The 20,312-nt window shown below is 38.4% G+C and overlaps 1 protein-coding gene across 1 annotated transcript in view; it reads left to right on the forward strand.

The window, feature by feature from the left end:
* Nucleotides 1–20,312, forward strand: part of TTC29 (tetratricopeptide repeat domain 29) — a 341,387-nt gene that overhangs the window by 113,925 nt on the left and 207,150 nt on the right. Inside the window, exon 9 of the mRNA XM_055549984.1 lies at nt 8,655–8,746. Within this exon, the coding sequence (XP_055405959.1) occupies nt 8,655–8,746 (92 nt within the window). The remainder of the gene's footprint in view (nt 1–8,654; nt 8,747–20,312) is intronic.

Consider the following 20,312-nt stretch of genomic DNA (forward strand, 5'->3'; position numbering starts at 1 on the left):
TGTCTGCCCACCAGAAGAGTCGTGCATGAAATCAGAAAGAGCAGTACAGGCAGAGGGGCATGGAGATGGAGAGATCTGAGTTGATTCCTGACGGCAGGAGGTCTTTGGGGCTGGAGGGAGGTTTCCAGAGTCCCGCACATTCCAGTAAGACATGCATGTTGCCATTTCTGCATGGGCAAAGTGACAGTACCTGTTTGGCCAAATTAAATTTGATGGGCTCTTCATTTGATTCTGTTTGCCACCACCCTCTTTAGTCTCCATAAATAGCAGACAACTGAAGTGGCTGGTAATGTTATCATAAGTATAACATAATCATTCTTCACACTCCCTTTTCATCCTCCTATAAACATTGTTGTCCTAATGCTCCTACAGGTACTGTATTACCAGTACCTTCCATAACTCGACCACATTCATTTAACACTTGTGTGTGTGTGCTCAGTCCTGTCCAACTCTGTGTGACCCCATGGACTGCAACAGGCCAGGCCTCCCTGTACCTCACCATCTCCCGGAGTTTGCCCAAGTTCATGTCCATTGAATCGGTGATGCTATCCAAACATCACATCCTCTGCCACTCTCTTCTTTTGCCTTCAGTCTTTGCCAGCATCAGGGTCTTTTCCAAGGAGTGGAACTGGAGACTTTGTTAGTTTAAAAACTATGCAAAAATTTCCTCTCAAATCTTTTCTGACAGTGAAATCTTTAATCATTTTATGTAACCTGCATCGACTCTCATGGTAGAAAGAATCCGCCTGTATTGTCTTTCACTGATAAACATGGAAGGGGAGAAAGGCTTGAAGTTATTTACTTGCCACTTGAGTTCCACAGAACTCTTTTAACTCTCAGCACTTCTCAGCTTTTTCCTTTGGGTGCAAGAAAGAGGCTCATGCAGATGACCTCTGGTAAGTCATTGCTTGTAAAGATTCCCGTGGCCAGAAGGGAGAGCATAGCCCGTGAGTCCCCAGGGTCAGTGGACAGTTGGCTTCACAAACTGAAAGACTCTCGGGAACTGGAGGAGTCCTGGGAGAAGAGGGGCTCAGCTTCCTTATTACCCTCTTAGCAGTAGTCGTCTGTCTGACCCACTCTGTTGACGTGACTTGACCACACTCTTGGTGGTCTTTGAGCACCTTCTCACGTCTGCCATTACCCTCTGTGTGGTGTTCCTGAATTTCCTCAGAGAACATGACTGAGCTAACTGATCACTCTATTCTTCCACTGAATAAAACTTTTCCTGTCTGGCCACCTCAGTGATGCCTTTGGTCAAGGGCCTTCTAAAAAATATACAGCAAAACCTCCTGTGGATTTCCCAAGCCGGAAATAAAGGGCAGGGAAATTTTCTTTTCAAGGAGCTATAAATATAACTCACACCATGATTGGGCTGTACAAGATAAATGTTTCCATGCTTTCTGATTTACCGCATAGAAAATAATCATTGAGAATTCGAATAAAAATTCTTTGTGAACATGTCTCTTGTTAATATAGTACACACATATATTGACTGATTTAGAAAATAAGTTTTAAGTAATATGTTCCAATTTACTACTGAGGAAACTTTTGTTTGTAAGTGGAATTCTGTTTCATTGCTTTGGAGTTTGAGGGTCATCTATATATTGAATGTATGTATAGAGAGCTTTTAGTGAAAGAAAATTCTTGGAAATTTTTGAGATTTATTTCTACCCTTATAGCTTTTTGAAACAGAGAAGGCAGTGGCACCCCACTCCAGTACTCTTGCCTGGAAAATCCCATGGACGGAGGAGCCTGGTGGGCTACAGTCCATGGGGTCGCTGAGAGTCGGACATGACTGAGTGACTTCACTTTCACTTTTCACTTTCATGCATTGGAGAAGGAAATAGCAACCCACTCCAGTGTTCTTGCCTGGAGAATCCCAGGGACCGGGGAGCCTGGTGGGCTGCCGTCTATGGGGTCGCACAGAGTCGGACACGACTGAAGCGACTTAGCAGCAGCAGCAGCAGCAGCAGCTTTTGAAAATGCAATGTAAACTTCTAATATGTGAGAGATTAACCAGCAATTCTAATTTAGTTTATGAATTTAAGTGAAATTCACGGTGAATTTTCATCCAATTTTCAAATATTTCAAGGTATAAAAATGTTTACTGTCTTTGAACAGCACTGATCATTGTGTATGTAACAATCACTATTTAATATGAACCAAAAGCTTTGTAGATTTAGCCTTTCTTGTTATCACTTACTCCATGGTAGGGATATTTTTTTAAAATCAGTTCATTAAGAATATGCAATATTTTTCAAATAAGGGAGAAAGGTTGAAAATAAAATTTCAAGTGAATGAAATGACTTATCATTTAGTTTCTCTTGTTTTAAAAAAATTAAACATAAGATAAATTCATCAGGGATTTTGAAGCTAAAGATAAATGATTGAAAGTAATTAGGACATATCTTCAACTACTTAATATATCAACGTAGTCTAAAATCAAAATCATATTTTTGGAATGGAGAATTCTGGATCTTTTGGTCCTACCCCTTTATCTTTCAGACTTGGAAACTGAAGCTCAAGGTAACCAAGTGACCTGTCCAGGGTCACAGTCTGAGCTTGAGGCCTAAGAGAAGCAAGAACTCAGTCTTTTAACACTCGGTTCTTTCTGCACTGGGCCTTCAGCCTTCCCTTTCTGTGTCAGGTGATGTAAACAGTCGGTTTGTAACAGTTTAAATGATGAGTAATGCATTTCACGGAGAAAGAATACACAGTCCAAATGATCAATATAAATAGTAATGCTAGACTTCTCCTAACTTAAGGGTATAGTTTCAGCAGAATGCAAAATATTTAACTACTTCATGTGTTATTGTTTGCAGAGCTGCACACTTGATTGTCCTCAGTGTTCGTTCAATATAACATATTTGAAGCAAAAGATGACTGTATTTACTGCATGTCAGATACTACGCCTTTGCAGAAAGTGTGTAAGAGCCTTTACGTGTTGGGGAAACAGTTCTGTTTACGCTCATTTTTATCGCCTTCTCCCATCGCCTATGGCTGCCCCTAGTAAATGCCCTCAGTGCCGTTGCTGCCCAGTCTGGTCCTCAGCCTGTTACTGCAGCGCTTGTCAGAAATCATTAGCCACTGATTTCTTTGACTAATGTTGCAGTTGATTGTCTGAATCATGTTCAGACGCTGTAAATGAGGCAGAAACATCCTTTCTGCTCACCAACTGTGAAATGGCTAAAGGGGGTTAGATTGCCAGAAATCAGAATAAATGTATTTCCGATAAGATTTGACAATGATTTCAAGCTCAAGATGGCAAACTTGATTTTTTTTTATTTCTGTATTTCTTATTGCACAAGAATAAATCTGTATCATTTCCTTTTTCTCTTCAAAGTAATGCACAGTGTAGAGCTCAGTGCTGCACCTTTGTTATAAAGTGGCACAATTTGGGTTTTGTGGAGGGCTGTATAACAAAATGTTCGCTCTGCTGCCTTTTTATGGTGGGCAAGGAAGAAAAAGATTTTAAAAAATGCACCCCAGGCAATGGGCTCATAACTTCTTATTTACAGACAAGTCTGATGGATCCCTGTTGTGGTTTTATAAATGTATTTTGGTGCAGTTGGGTTTATTTAAACTCTTCCAGAACTCTTAGACTTGTAGACAAAATTTGAAATAAAATGTTCAAATGTTGAGCAAAACTGTTGGGGTTTCATCCTCACTTGTTTGGGAGTGTCTTGGATGCCTCTATGAGTTTGGAGGCTTTAAGGAGGAAAACATAGCTCTTTCAGGTATTGGAAGAACCATCACATGAAAGAGGAATGGACTTATCTTGTCCCACAAAACACAACCTTGGCTAGCAGGCAGAGTATAGATTTTGATTCAACTTAACTAAAAAACTTTTTTCACGTAACTCTCCAATGATTCAGTGCCTAGTCTCCCATCAGGAAAATTGTTCTAGCAAAGACTAGATGAGAATTTCTCAATGGCAGTGCTATTTACATTTGGAACTGGTCACTTCTTTGTCATGGGAGAAGGGGATATATAGGCTGTTGGGCTGCATCCCTGGCTTCTCCCAATTATGACAGCCTAAAACATGTCCAGACATTGCCAAATATCCCCTATGAGGCAAACAACCCCCATTTGAGAACTACTCAGTTAGATAAGACTTGGGAAAACTAAGCAGGTGCTTCATTCAAATCCTTAGGAGTAGAACCTTATACCATCTTTTCAAGGTAGACTTTATTCATTTCAATGTTATACCCAAGGAAATAAAACTCACAGATACTAAGTCACTTGACACATGTCACTTAGCTTAGTAGTAAGCCTGTCTGACTCGAGTCTAAGGTATTTAAAGAAAATTTGAGCACCCAGACAGAGATTTGATTAATTTCCCATAAGGCCTTTCCAAAGCCTGGTCAATGCCCTTGGAATAAAAGTCCCAGCTGGTTTCAAGTATTGCATTAACTAAGGAAGAGAGTAGTGGGGGGAAGGTAGTAAGTGGACAAAGAAATGTATATAGAAAAATTACCAAAAATCTGAAATAAAAGAAGTGGAGATTACTGAAATTTTTGAAAAGCTACAAAATTACCATCTCAAATGGGCTAGATGCTGTAACTTATTTTAGATGTCGTTTTCCATGGGTTATTTTCCTACAGAAACAATGGCAGTTTGGGTCACCAGCCAGAGTGCAGAAACCCATTTTAAACTTCATGCCACGGATCTTTATTAGTTTGAGTTGTGCATGCTCTGTGCCATGCCAGAAGGAGACAGAAAAGTATTTCCCCTCCTTTCCCTAAGCATTAAACCTTGAAACCTTGGAATGATGGGAAACCAGGCAGCCAACTGCACCATCTTTGATGTGGCATTTTCACCAAACACATTGAGCTGCCTAGAAAGTAGAAAAGACAAAAACTATGAATCTCCCTTCCCCTAGACTTAGCGACTAAATGACCACCATGACAATGAGTTTTGAATGCATCAAAATACTTTGCACCTGATATTCTTTTTTCTCTTCTCTTATCTTTGATTTGTGATGACAGAATTTAACCTTCCAGACACTAGATTTGTTTCCAACAAATTGCATGCCACAGGGATATTCAATCAAATACAGTGGATCTTTCAGATTTCCACACTGTATTTTCTCACTTCAAGTATTCTTTGTAAAGAAGATTCCACTATTTGTCTAGTGATTTAAGTTGATTGATATTCATTAATTTGCAAATTGTACCTTAATTAAAAAGCAGGTAACATAACTTACTGTAAGGTCAATATAACACATCTTTATTTTCTACACAATTTGAGTTTTTTTGAGGTATTTAATATTCATTTTTTTGAATTGAAGAATAATTGATTTACAATATGTTGTTAGTTTCAGATATACAGCAAAGTGAATCCGTTTTTTTTTCCAGATTATTTTCCATTATAAGTTATTACAAGATATTGAACAGTGTCCCCAAAGTAAACCTTTGTTGCTTATCTATTTTATGTATAGTAGTGTGTATCTGTTAATCCTGTACTCCTAATTTATCTCTCCCTTTCCTCTTTGATAATTAACAGTTTGTTTTCTATGTCTGTGAGTCTGTTTCTATTTTGTACATAGATACTTTTGTATTATTTTTTGGATTCCACATATAGGTGATATCCTATAATATTTATCTTTGTCTGACTTACTTCACTTAGTATGCTAATCTCTAGGGTCATCCATGTTGCTGCAAATGGCGTTATTTCATTCTTCGTGGCTCAGTAGTATTCCACTGTGTACATACACCACATCTTGTTTATCCATTCATCTGTCGATGGACGTTTAGGTGGCTTCCACGTCTTGGCTATTGTAAACAGTGCTTCCGTGCACACTGGAGTGCATTATCTTTTTTTTTTTTGAAGGAGATAAGCATATTCCTTTAATCCTCAAATGGGAAAGGCCTTTAAATAAGGGCCTTTATCTTTTTTTTTTAAATACAAATTTATTTATTTCAATTGGAGGTTAATTACTTTACAATATTGTATGGCATGTATCTTTTTAAATTAGAGATTTTGTCTTTTCTGGATATATGCCCAGGAGTGGGATTGCTGGATCATATGGTAGCTCTACTTTTAGTTTTTTAGGGAACCTCCCTACTATTTTCCATAGTGGCTGCACCAATTTACATTCCCACCAACAGTTATTTTCTACACAGTTTATAATGTTATGTTATTTTTCCACATACCATATATATGTATATTTTATATATGTGTGTGTGTGTGTATATGTATATATTCCCCTTTTGGCTAGTAATGAACTATATTTTTCCCACTGCCTGTATATTTCCTATTTTTAGGTAAAGTGTTTAAGCTGAGTGATGAACTCTCTCAAGTCACAGATAGAATGTGTTGTCTTTACTCTGAGGAGGGGTTCTCCAGGAGCTCTTCACTGATGGCTGGTTAGCAGAGTCCCAGAAAATTCTCATCCCAAGTTCAAATAGCTCTCTGTATTATCTCACACCTCTCAGGGAGGTTTTCATTTCTGCTTCTGAGGAAAGCTTCTCAGGGAGATTTCTTAGGCCAGATGTGTTGGGTGTAGTAGAAGTGCATCTTGCATCCCAGTCTTCTTCCTCTAAGGTGAGTGTTCATTCCAGCCAACCCCATCGTGTTCCATGAGGAAGCTTCTGTAAAACCAAGTCCAAGGTCAAAACTAGAAGCCCACACTGAGCTGGTATTTGCTCCGGCTGCTCCCTGGGAGTGCTGCGTACTTGTGTGGGAGAGGAGCCGTCAATACTGAAGTGTTTACCTATCTGTCTTGGGCACCTGTCCTCCTAACCATGGTCAAAGGAGGCACAGTCCTAGGATAATGCTGGGTACTTCCAGATGTTACATTACTGCTTCCGGGTTCACAGTGAGCAGGGGCATGGGAGCATGGTGCAGGATAAGCAGTTGAAGCTCTGGAGAAACGTGTCTTCAGTCATTACTAATTCAGACAGCTGCATCAGTGCAAACCTCTGTACCACTAGACTGTAAATGCCTTGAAGGTCTGTAGGCATGCTCTCTTCTCTGTAAGATTTTCCAGGGTCTAATATTGGGCTTTCCCGGTGGCTCAGTGGTAAAGAATCCAGCTGCAGCACAGGAGCTGCAGGAGATCCAGGATCGATCTCTGGGTCAGGAAGATTCCCTTGGAGGAGGGCATGGCAACCATACTCCAGTATTCTTGCCTGGAGAATTCCATGGACAGAGGAGTCTGGCAGGCTATATATAATAGTCCATGGGGTCGCAGAGAGTCAGACGTGACTGAAGCACCTTGGCACGCAAGCATGCAGGGTCTATCACAGCACTGGCAGCCAATAACAATATTTACTGAATAAATTGTTTTTGACACAAAAATATAGTAATATTTGATCTTTAAATTTCTAGAATGTCATATAAAACATGTCTAGGCCAAAAGAGACACCAAACAGTCTCTTCCTAAATATTTTGATGTTTGGATTTAATAAAGTCTCTTATAAATTCACAAAATTCAAAGATTCTGTCCTTTAACTCAGAAAGCTCTATGTCATGTCATATCAGACAGTCATTTGTGCAGGACAGAGTGAACAGAAAATTCTCAGGTTCATACAAGACTTACTAAGAGGCTTAAAAATAAGAATTGAATTGTTGAACTTCGCAGGTTTAACAGGAATTACAACACCGGGTCAAGATGTATCAGTAAGTTTTAATATCAGTATTATGTCAAACAGTCACTAGTAAACCACACATAGACACACACAAATTAGGAGATATCACCATGGCCTCACTAAAATTATTTCCTAAATATTAACTTTAAGAAAGTAAAGATGGATATCAACACTGTCTCTAACATGCAAACTTTCTAAGATGCCTAATTCAGGTTGAAGACACATCCTGAATGCCCATCTTCCCTCATGCTGACTCTCTCTCAATGCTGTCAAATGACTTTCACTAATTCTTTCTTAGAAAATGTGCAAAAAGGATTTCCATAGAGGTCTTTGGAGATTTCCTGTGTCTTCATGTGTGTAATAGGTTGGGTCAAGTAACAATGAAGGAGGAAGAAGGAATTTTATTTTCCTTCTTCTAGCCCTTGAAAAGGAAATAGAATAAAAAGGAAAATCATACCATGCAGATGTCAGTGTTAAATTAAGATCATACATTTGGCTGTGGCAGCCATAATCTTTTGATTATTGAAGAGATTGTTGGTAATGAAGTACATTTGTAAGAAATAGTTTTAGTGTATTCTGAACACGTGTACAAACTGTGAGATATGCCTCTAATAAAATGATAGATTTAGAAATTGCCTGGCACCTAAATTCATGCTTTTCAAACAGCTATTCATAGGAAGAGAAGTGATATTTAACCTACCCTAGTAGACTATTATAATCTGCCTTATATTACCTAAGATAATAGTCCTATATTTTCAAATAATGTTGTAACCCATTCAGTTTTTATTCACACCTAAGTTATATCAATTGGAAGATTTTGGATTGTGCAGGAAAAGAATTATTTTTACAAAAGTAAGACTTCACTGTCAAGGCTCAAAGAGATCGCTGTGAAACGAGTAATACAATAGATAAAAATAAACCAAACCAACATGAATTTTTAATAAAAAAATTTTATGGTGACATGAAAGACAACTATTAATTTGGATCTTTTCTGTTTTGAAATGAAACATCAGTGAATCTGGTCATGTTATATGTTTAATACATATTGCTCTTTCCCCATAGGTCCTCAACACTTACGGCAAAATCTCTACAGACCTGAATGATGATCTCAGCCTGGGGAGAGCCTATGAAGCCACGGCCAAGGTCCTGCAGAGGTAAGTTTGCACATCCTTGTCTTGCTGTCACTGTGAATTCACTCAACTGTGAAAGACTTAGATTGTTTGAGGTCTGTCGCTTTCCATTACTGCCTGCTTAAATTTTAAGCAGTGCCCTTCTTAAGTGACCCTTTCATCATAAGTTATTTTAAGCCAAGGTGGTATTTTTAAACTTGCACCTAAACTCTTCTTTGTCTGTCCCTCCTCCATATTATTTTACGTTTTGATTTTCTGGAAGTTTGGTGATGACCTTGAATGAGAGGGGAAAATCAGGTCACCTCTCACAGGTTAAAAAAGCAGAGAGCACATAGGCAGTACGCTTCAGTGACTGCGGTTCACCATAACCTTTCCAGATCTCTTCTTTGAGGAAAGCTTCCATTTTATGCTTCTACCATTAAGACATCCATCTCTCCTTTGAGCACATCTGGATAAACGATCAGGTGCAAAAACAATATTCCCAGTGTTTCATTTAAAACAGAAAAATTGAACAAAAATATACATAAACAACTTGTGATACAGTTTTTTCCATGGAAAATATATGATATGGCATTCACTCATCATATTGTGATCATTGTGTACTCCATTTAATCACTGCATTATATTTAGCCAAGATAGAGTAAGAATAAGAAAAGTTATCAAAGTTATGGCCTTGGTTTTTGGTATGTTACCTTATATCCAATATATAGCTTTTAAATAGTTTTGTAGTAGTAGTATTAACTATGTAGTAGTAATACATAGTATTACTATGTAGTAGTAATAGTACTGGTAAATATTGTTGTTATTGTTGTTTAGTCCACTTGTGTCCGACCCGCTTGCAACCCCATGGACTGTGTAGCCCTCCAGCCTACTCTGCCCATGGGATTTCCCAGACAAGAATACTTGACTGGGTTGCCCTTTCCTTCTCCAGGGGATCTTCCCGACCCAGGGATCGAACCTGCGTTTCCTACATCGGCAGGCAGATTCTTTACTGCTGAGCCACCACGGAAGCCCAGAAGTAAATATAGATTGTGTCAAATTCTGATTTGTTCCTATCTGTATTTCAGTTGTAAATACATACAACTGGTGGTGTTTTAAAAGGTAAAATTATTATTCCAAAGGCACTTAGAATGTCTAATGCATTGAAAAATGGATCTTCATTATGTAATTATCATTGCCAATGTAATAATCATTAAATATTAAATAAATAATTAATTAAATATCAAAACACCAACACCAATGAAGTGTAAGGTGCCAAACAAAATAAATTAAGTGCACTGCAGTCTTCACTGGATGAATGATTGGGACAGACATGTTTATAAGAAGGGTATGGACATATACTCTAGGAAGGCAGGGCCAGCCAGGGGTGAAGCAAGCAACCTGTAAGCATTGTGGTCCCTTCAAATGAAGGTTGATAACTGTCCTGTGGATGATCAACCTAGCTATCCCTTAAACTTTTCTTTTCCAAATAATCACTGGAAAGAAGCAGATGTTTGAACACACAAAAAAGAGATATGTAAGGATTCAATTTAATGTCTGTCTGGAGCACACCAACTCTGTACCGTTTTGTTCAGCTCATTTTGATTATTTAATTGCTTGAGTCTGCTGTGAACCCTGTTTAGAATCCGTAGGAAACAATTGGATGATTTGTCTTGCCTTGTAGCAGCAGACCTAGCCTAAGCCTAAACAGTTAAATAAATGCATCCCTTAACATGCTTATAAAATAATTTGTACAAAATGACATTATGTTTTAATATAACCAAAGAGATAAAACTTCAGGGAAAAATCTTTTCTTCTATAACCTGTTATATTAGCACTAACTATGTCACAAAACAAGTGTTGGTCTTCACCTTTGGTTACTGATAGTCTTTATAGTTATTTTTGAAACTTCTGAAAACCTGCGGTCATCTTAAAATACTTTTCACCTGTTAAACTGGGGTCTCATCTGGAATATTTTATTTTCCACTCCACGATTTGAATTTCTCATCTATATTGTATACCTTTTGATGAAGGTGAAAGAGGAGAGAGAAAAAGCTGGCTTAAAATTTAACATTCAAAAAACTAAGATCATGGCATCTTGAACCCATCACTTTATGGCAAATAGATAGGGAAAAAATGGAAACGGTGACAGACTTCATTTTCTTTGGCTCCAAAACCAATGCAGACGGTGACTGCAGCCACAAAATTAAAAGACCCAGAGGGATGGTATAGGGAGGGAGGAGGGAGGAGGGTTCAGGGTGGGGAACACATGTATACCTGTGGTGGATTCATTTTGATATTTGGCAAAACTAATACAATTATGTAAAGTTTAAAAATAAAAAATAAATAAATAAAATAAAAGACACTTATTTGTTGGAAGTAAAGCTATGACAAAGCTAGACAGTGTATTAAAAAGCAGAGACATCACTTGGCAGACAAAGGTCTGTATAGTCAAAGCTGTAGTTTTTCCAGTAGTCACATATAGAGAGACATCACTTTGCAGACAAAGGTCTATATAGTCAAAGCTGTAGTTTTTCTAGTAGTCACATATAGATATAAGAGTTGGACCAAAATAAAGCTGAGCACTGAAGAATTGATTATTTCAAACTGTGGTGCTGAAGAAGACTCTTGAGAGTCCCTTGGACTGCAGAGATCAAACCAGTCAATCTTAAAGAAAATCAACCCTGAATATTCATTGGAAGGACTGATGCTGAACTCTAATACTTGGGCCACCTGATGGGAAGAGCTGACTCACTGGAAAAGATCCTGGTGCTGGGAAAGAACGAGGGCAGGAGGAGAAAGGGGTGACAGAGTATGAGATGGTTGCATGGCATCATGGACTCAGTGGACATGAGTTTGAGCAAAATCAGTGAGATGGTGAAGGACAGGGAAGCCTAGCTTGCTGCAGTTTATGGGGTCCCAAAGAATTTGACACAACTTAGCGAGTAAATAGCAGCAATACCGTAAAACCTGAGGGGAGAGTTGAACAATTCGTTTTACAACAACAACAGTCAAATGTTTTAATTTGGCTGCTTAAGCATTATTTGAGAAAAAGGGTCCACATATATATCCATATATATATATATAAATCAACTCTACTTCAACTATATATATATATATATATATATATATATATATATATATAGATTTACAACATTGTGGTAGTATCTGATATATAGCAAAGTGATATATATATCACTTTGTTCATAAAAGAATATTTTATATTCTTTTCCATTATGGTTTGTTACAGGATATTGAATATAGTTCCCTGTGATATATAGTAGGACTTTGTTGTTTATTTTATATATAGTAGTTTTTATCTGCTAATCTGAAACTCCCATTTTATCCTTTCACCCTCTTCCCCTTTGGTAACCAAAAGTTTGTTTTCTATGTCTGTGAGTCTGTTTCTGTTTTATAAATTCGTTTGCATCATATTTTAAATTCCACATATAAGTGATATCATGTGATATTTGTCTTTCTCTGACTAACTTCACCTCATATGATAATCTCGAGGTCCATCCATGTTGCTGCAAATGGTGTTATTTCATTCTTTTCTATGATTGAGTAATATTCTGTTGCATATATATACCACATCTTTATCCATTCATCTGTTGATGGACCCTCAGGTTGCTTCCATGGCTGTTATAAATAGTGCTGCTATAAACTTTGTGGTGGATGAATCTTTTAGAATGAGAATTTTTTTCTTTTCTGGATAGAAGCTCAGGAATGGGATTGCTGGCTCATATCATAGTTCTGTTTTTAGTTTTTTAAGCAATGTCCATACTGTTTTCCATAGTGGCTGCACTAATTTATATTCCTACCAACACTGTAGGAGAGTTCCCTTTTCTCCATACTCTCTCCACCATTTATTATTTGTAGACTTTTTAATGTTGGCCATTCTAATCAGTGTGAGGTGATTGTAGTGTTGTTTTGCATCTCTCTAATAATTAGCAAAGTTAATCATTTTTCCATGTCTCTATTGGCCATCTGTATGTCTTCTTTGGAGAACTGTCTATTTAGGTCTTCTGCCCACTTTTGATTGAGTTGTTCATTTTTTACATATTGAATTGTATGAACTATTTGTATATTTTGGAAATTAAGCCCTGTTATTTGCATGGTGTACAAAGATTTTCTCACAGTCTGTAGGTTATCTTATCATTTTGTTTATGGTTTCCTTTGCTGTGCAAAAAAGTAAGTTTAATTCAGTCCCATTTGTTTAATAGCCTTGCTTTTATTTACATTGAGCTTCCCTGGTGGCTCAGACTGTAAAGCGTCTGCCTGCAATGCAAGAGACCTGTGTTCGATCCCTGGGTCAGGAAGATCTCCTGGAGAAGGAAATGGCAACCCACTCCAATATTCTTGCCTGGAAAATTCCATGGATGGAGGAGCCTGGAGGGCTACAGTCCATGGGGTCACAAAAGAGCCGGACATGACTGAATGACTTCACTTATATTTACATTGACTTGAGAGACTGATCTACAAAAACATTGCTATAATTTATGTCAGAGAATGTTTTGCTCATGTTGTCTTCTAGGAGTTTTATGGTGTCGTGTCTTATTTAAATCTTTAAGCCATTTTGAGTTTATTTTTGTGAACAGTGCAAGGGATTGTTCTAATATCATTGATTTAAAAGTGGCTGTCCAACTTTCTCAACACAACTTGCTGAAGAGACTTTTTCTCCACTGTACTTTCTTTGTCAAAGATTAATTGACAACAGGTGTGTTGGTTTACTTCTGGGCTCTCTATTTTGTTCCATTAATACATTTGTCTGCTCTTGTGCAAATAGCACACTCTTTCAATTACTTAAGCTTTGTAGTATTGTCTTATATCTTGGAGGGTTGTGGCTCCTGCTTTGTTCTTTTTGCTCAAGATTGCTATGGCGATTCTGGGTATTTTATGGCTCCATATAAAATCTAAGATTATATGTTTTAATTCTATGAAAAATGTCATGGGTAATTTGATAGGGATCTCATTAAATCTGTAGAGTGCTTTGGGAAGTATGGCCATTTTAACAATATTAATTCCTCCAATCCAAGAGCATGGGTTATCTTTCCATCTCTTTGTATTATCTTCAATTAGTGTTTTATAATTCTCACCATATAGATCTTTCACCTTTGTAGGGTTTATTCCTATGTATTTTATTTTTTGATATATTTAAAAGGGATTTTTTAACATGTTGTTCTTACTGTTTTTACGTGTTGTTGGATTCAGTTGCTAATATTTTGTGAAGAATTTTTGCATCTACACTTATAAAAAATATTGGCCTTTAATTTTCTTTTTTGGTAGTATCTTTGTCTGGTTTTGGTATCAGGGTAATGCCTTCATAGAATGATATTGGGGGGTATCCCCTTCTTTCAGTCTTTTGGAAGAGTTTGATAAGGATTGGTATGAATTCTTTGTATGTTCAGGAGAATTCTACATTAAAGCCATCTGGGACTGACTTTAGTTTGCAGGGAGTTTTGTTTTTGTTTATGTTTTTACATATTCTATTTCACTTCCAGTGATCAGTAAGTTCAAATTACTGTTTCTTCTTGATTCAGCTTTGGTGTGCTGTATGTTTCTAGAAGCTAGTTCATTTTTCTAGACTGTCAAATTCATTGGCCTATCAATCGTTATTCATAGTATTCTCTTATTTTTCTGAATTTCTGTGGTATCAGTTGTTATTTATCCTCTTTCATTTCTTATTTTGTTTATTTGGGTCCTCTCTGCAGAACCAGAGCACTCCCACTGGGAGAGAAGCCACTGAGTATTCCTCCTCAGGGACTGTCCACCGGGAAGTGAGTTCTGTGGTATCACCTGCCGTTCACTGTGTGGGCTTACAAAGTGCACCGTTTGGGGAGCTGCTCTTGGCAGTGCCCCAACCATGGGAATGCAGGCAGTGTGCCCTGGTGTCCCCGAGGCGCTGCATTCACAAAGCCACCAGAGCAGATGTGCAGGCACAGATCCACTGGAGTCAGGTGCCAGAGCCGCAGTAATGCCAATACCACACTGTTTCAATTACTGTAGCTTTGTAATGTTGTCTGAAGTCTGGGAGGGTTATGCCTCCTGCCTGGACCTGCCATGGGAGCTATGGAAGCATCCCAGACCCTGGCCCCATCCCAGTGTGTGTGTATCCTCAAAGTCCACAGTGACTAACCCCAGCAGCAGCAGTGGCAAAAATTCACAGATCACACAACCATGCAGAGAGGACTCAGATTTCAGCTCTGCTTCCTAAGCACTGTGGCCCCTGGGGATTGGCTCTGATTTCAGCCCTGCTTCCATGTGTGGGCAACCTTCTGGCACCTGCACGTTCCCAAACTTGTAGGAGCAGAGCCGCACCAGCTGTGAGCGTGGCGGGGCCCCTGCCCCTCCCTCTGTGTGCCTGTTAATAGTAATGCTTCACTTCTAAACTCCTTCTGAATATACCCCCTACTTGCAGTCTGACCCACACTCTAGCCCCTTTAGGCTATCTCAGCACAGCCAACCCCAGTCCCTCCCCCAGGTCTGTCCCCTGAAGCCTGAGCTTTAGCACTCAGCTCCTGTGCACACCACCAAATAGGCATCTTGGGCTGGGGAGTGCAGCGAGGTGACACAGACCATCTGTGCAGGTCTCTCTCTCTGTTCTACCTGCTGCAAGCTGCGTGCTGCACTCTTGTCTAAGCCTCTGAGGCTGCCTTTATGTCCAGCTGATCTCCTTACCAGTGAAGAGGCTTCTCGGAGTGAGAGAACTCTTCCTCCTTCACAGCTCCCTCCTTGGGACACAGGTCCCATAACGGTTCCTTTACCCTCCTTTTTTCATCCTACCTGGATATGTGGTAATCTTTCTTACAATTTTGGCTGTCAGAGATCTTCTGCCAGCATTCAGTAGGCATTCTGTCAGAACTGTTTCACATGTAGGTGTATTTTTGATGTATTTGTGGAAGAAGGTGAGCTCCTTCTATTCCACCATCTTGATTGGACACCCTCAGATCCAGCTATATTTGATTTATCTTGAAGTTTTGGGGAGGCTAGAGGCAACCGAGTAACAACAGTCTAATAACTGTTAGACTGTTTTAACAGTCTAACAACCTGCCTTGGGGCAAACATATAATGGACAAGAAAATGTATCCTCAGCTCACCATTATACTGCTGCTGCTGCTGCTAAGTCGCTTCAGTCGTGTCCGACTCTGTGCAACCCCATAGGCGGCAGCCCACCAGGCTCCCCCGTCCCTGGGATTCTCCAAGCAAGAACACTGGAGTGGGTTGTCATTTCCTTCTCCAATGCATGAAAGTGAAAAGCGAAAGTGAAGTCGCTCAGTCATGTCCGACTCTTCGCAACCCCCTGGACTACAGCCTACCAGGCTTCTCCGTCCATGGGATTTTCCAGGCAAGAGTACTGGAGTGGGGTGCCATTGCCTTCTCCCACTTTTATACTAAATGAAGTTAATTCCACTTGTAAGAATTCCTATCTACTAAAATACCAATGAAGTCATCAGTGATTTGTATGGTAGATATGGGTTCTTAATTGTATAAATGTGGCGCAATGGTAAAGAATCCACCTGCCAATGCAGGAGACACAGGTTCTATCTCTGGGTCAGGAAGATCCCCTGGAGGAGGAAATGGCAAACCACTGTATTCTTGCCTGGGAAATTCCATGAACAGAGGAGCCTGGTGGGCTATAGTCCATGGGGTCACAAAGGATTGAACTTGACTGAGCACATGCATAGCCAGGTAATGCACAGAAGAGTATAGAAAAGGGTTCCTCCAAGGTCTTGAAGAAAGTGTCCCAAGGCCACCGTAAGCTTTCCAATCCAAATCTGCCATTTTGCAGCTTTTTTGCTGTTTTTGGAGTACCAATCAGGGGAGTGTAAACCACGGCATATTCTTTCACTATTTGTGCAAAGTAACTCTAGAAACATTTCAAAAGTAAAAATTCTATACCTGTAGGAAAACAGCACCCTAGATACCTGATTGTTGCTGTTGTTTAGTCACTAAGTCATTTCCAACTCTTTTGTGAGCCTGCCAGGCCCCTCTGTCCATGGGATTTTCCAGGCAAGAATACTGGAGTAGCTTGCCATTTCCTTCTCCTGGGGATCTTCCCAACCCAGGGATCAAACTCATGATATATCTGATACACATTATTAAATTGAGTCCACTCATCACCAGAAATACTTTGATATACATTCTGTGTTCATTTTTAGAAAATTTCACTTCAAGAGCTTAGTGTTCTCTGGCATGTACCTGCATACATACATACACACACACACACACACACACACACCCTTTCACAGTCCTGAACTGTCCTCAGATTAGCAGGAACATGCAAGAAGTGGAGCACAACCAAAATAGAGGAAATTATGGTGGTGGCGACTGGAAAATAAATCAAGCTGCACATGAAGCTTAGCATCATCTCTAAATCTCTCTCTCCTACCCTGTGCAATTGCACAAGTTTCACTAATGGGAGTCCTATCTCTATAAACATATTTCATCTCTTTAAAGGAAATGGAAGAGGATAGCCATGTCTAGGATAAGTGTGTGTTTAAGGCCATCAGCTGAGCGTGCATGAAAGGTGAATAAGCTGCAAGGCTGGAAGGTTCTAAAATGGTTATAAGAATTTATACTAAGCTTTCAATTGAAAAACATGCCACATTCCCTCAAGACTAGGGACTTGGTAATACAGTAGCCTGTTTGGTAATGGTAGACTCAGCCCTGGTGTTAAGGTTATTGATGAAGGTTTTAATAGTGAGCAGGGCTTGTTATTTTTGCTATTGGTCTGAATGATATTAATTGCACAGGGGTTTAAGTAGCATAACAGAAAATAAGCATTTACAATGTCTTTTCCCTCCTACTTGGAATCTAGTGAAAAAAAAGTCAGTGTTCTAAAATGAGAACAATTGCCTATGACACAGCTATAAAAGCCAGAATTATAGTCCATAAAACAAAGACAGACTGAGTTGAGAAATTACCAAGTAAATATTATTATTACATAGATAAACAATTTGAGTAAATACAGAGGGAAATAACCTTATTTTCCTTATGGCATTTTCCCGCCTCGTTTACTGAAATTCTTCAAATAATCAGAATGATTTTTTTTTTAAAATCCAGGGGGAAAAAATCACAAAAATGAGAGATGTTGAAGACATACTGGTCACCACTAGTCCATCTCTGGGTTTATTCCTTACCAATTGTAAATTTTTTTGCAAACTCGGGTTAAATTATTTCCTTGAAAACTTTCCACAGTGGAGATCTTTAAATCAATCAGTACAAAGTTTCAAGTGTGAAAATTGCCTTTCTGTTATAGCTGAAAATTAATTTCTTCTTGCTTGAGAGAAATGACATGCCCTAGTAATTTTCATATATTCTTTAAAATGGAACATCCAGGCTTTGATGCGAAATTTCCTAAAAATGACCCTGCAACATACATCAAAACATTTCTATTAATTCATGAAATTAAGAATAGCTTTTTACATTTTCTCCTGTCACTGATTCCATTTGCCTTATTACTTTCATCTGTGGCCCACAAACTTGGTGGCACAATCAACAAACCCCTCAGTGGCTGTTTCATCTCTGCTCTATTTGATTTCTTCTCTCTGAGTAAATGATTAAGTTTTCATGCATTGGTTCAACCAAAATCTATGTTCACTCAACCACATCCTTTATTGATTACTTCTACTGCAAACAGTAGGCCAAGTGTGATATACATAATTGGACAGTTGTCAGGGGATGTGGGTGTTAACAGTCCTGTTTTCCCAGTTGGAAACTGGAATCACCTTGATACACAAATATTCTGCACTATTTCATTCTCATTCTTTGGACCGAGGAGTCCTGTTCCTCAGAATATATGTTTTTAACTCTCTAAGGTCTGGTTGAATGAATTTAATGATTATACCATATAATATGCTGTTCCAGTTGCACCTGTGCACTGCATATAGAAAACTGGAATTAATATTTGTCTAACATTTTAACCTTGTCCTTTAACTTATACAAATAATCTGTAGCTTTCCCATAAGAAAATATTTGACTCTTCCCCTTGCAAAGAAAGACTGGTTTCTAAATCTATTGCTAACTTTTAAATGTGCAAATCCTTTAAGCAGCATATAATGCTTATATTTCAGATGTTATATTAACAACTATACTGGCTTTAGCACTGCACATTCATTGAGTGGGGCATACAATTTATAATAGGAAGCCTTTTTCTCTAGCATTATTTGTTAGAGCAAGTTCCAGATAATTTTGGATGTGTTGGAGATCTGTAGCTCCTTCGGGAGAAAAACAACTTGACTCACCTAGCAGTAGTTTTATTTATACTGTTTTGTGTTTCTTGTTCACTGAACTTGTTTTTTTGTTTGTGTATACTGCAGTTTAACAATCCTCAGCCGTTCAAACCTAATGCAAAATGTTCTTCCATCAAAAATAGATCCGCTTTCAGAAACACAAACATAAAAAGCTTCAGTGAATCCATTTTTACTACATAAAAATAATAATTTCCCCTATGGTTTTGATAAATAGTTACACAAAGTCTTCACTATCTCATTTCATCCATTTTTTCTTGAATATTACACTTCAAGAAAGATCTTTGAGAGTTAAATTAATATGATCAATTTAGTCCTAGAAATCTGCAAATTTGCTTAAAATTCTAAGTAAAATAATTATTTTATTTACTAATTTGCCTATACTGTCAAGCTTTCTCAATATCATTTCAGTTGTTCCACAAAACAAATATTATAAAGTAATGAGTGCACCTCTCATGATATCTGCATTTGAAATATTCCCGAAACATTTCATGATTTTTTTTGGAGAACTGAACTATTCCTACGTGTGGAAGAAGATTATTCATACTTTTGTTATAAGAAAGTGAGAACAGAATCATAAAATGCAATATTCACAACGTCAGTAATATAAAACTCCATTCCATTTCTGAAACACAGAACATTCTTTTACCAATAAGAAAGGAAAAAAGAATGCATTGGCAGTATCTGATACTCAGGTAAACAGTGTTAGTTCTTTTACTCTGTCCCCTGGAAAATAGATACCAAGACTTTATGTGCCTGTCTTGCAGAATATGTGTTCAAATTATGGTGTTTAATTCATTACATAATGGAAGATTTTCAGAAAACAGTGCTTAGCTAAATTGATTTTCTTCTCAGCTATTGACAAATAATAACACGTAGCAGAGCTATGGGTCTGATAGCTTTTTATTTCACTGAGAGGTAATAATAATGCTGGTGTGTGTCTGTTAGTTGCTTAGTCATGAACCCTTTGCAACCCCATAGACTGTAGCCCACCAGGCTCCTCTGTCCATGGGGTTCTCCAGGCAAGAATACTGGAGTGGGTTGCCTATTCCTTCTCCAGGAGATCTTCCTGACCCCGGGATTGAACCTGGATCTCCTACATTGCAGGCAGATTCTTTACCATCTGAGCTATCATTTATTGAATTTTTACTGTATGCCAAGCTATCCATATATGTAATTTTTCATCTCACAATACATACGACCATTTCAAAAATGAGGACACGGAAGCTAAGAAATAGTGCAGATGTCATCAAAGTTATTTATCTAAGAGGCCAAGCTGGGATTCAAGCTTAGATCTTTCTACCATCTACCATAGCACATATCATGATTTTAAAGCAATTTAGTTTTACAAGTATACCACA

This window comes from Bubalus kerabau, chromosome 16, assembly GCF_029407905.1.
Source record: "Bubalus kerabau isolate K-KA32 ecotype Philippines breed swamp buffalo chromosome 16, PCC_UOA_SB_1v2, whole genome shotgun sequence".
Taxonomy (NCBI): domain Eukaryota; kingdom Metazoa; phylum Chordata; class Mammalia; order Artiodactyla; family Bovidae; genus Bubalus; species Bubalus kerabau.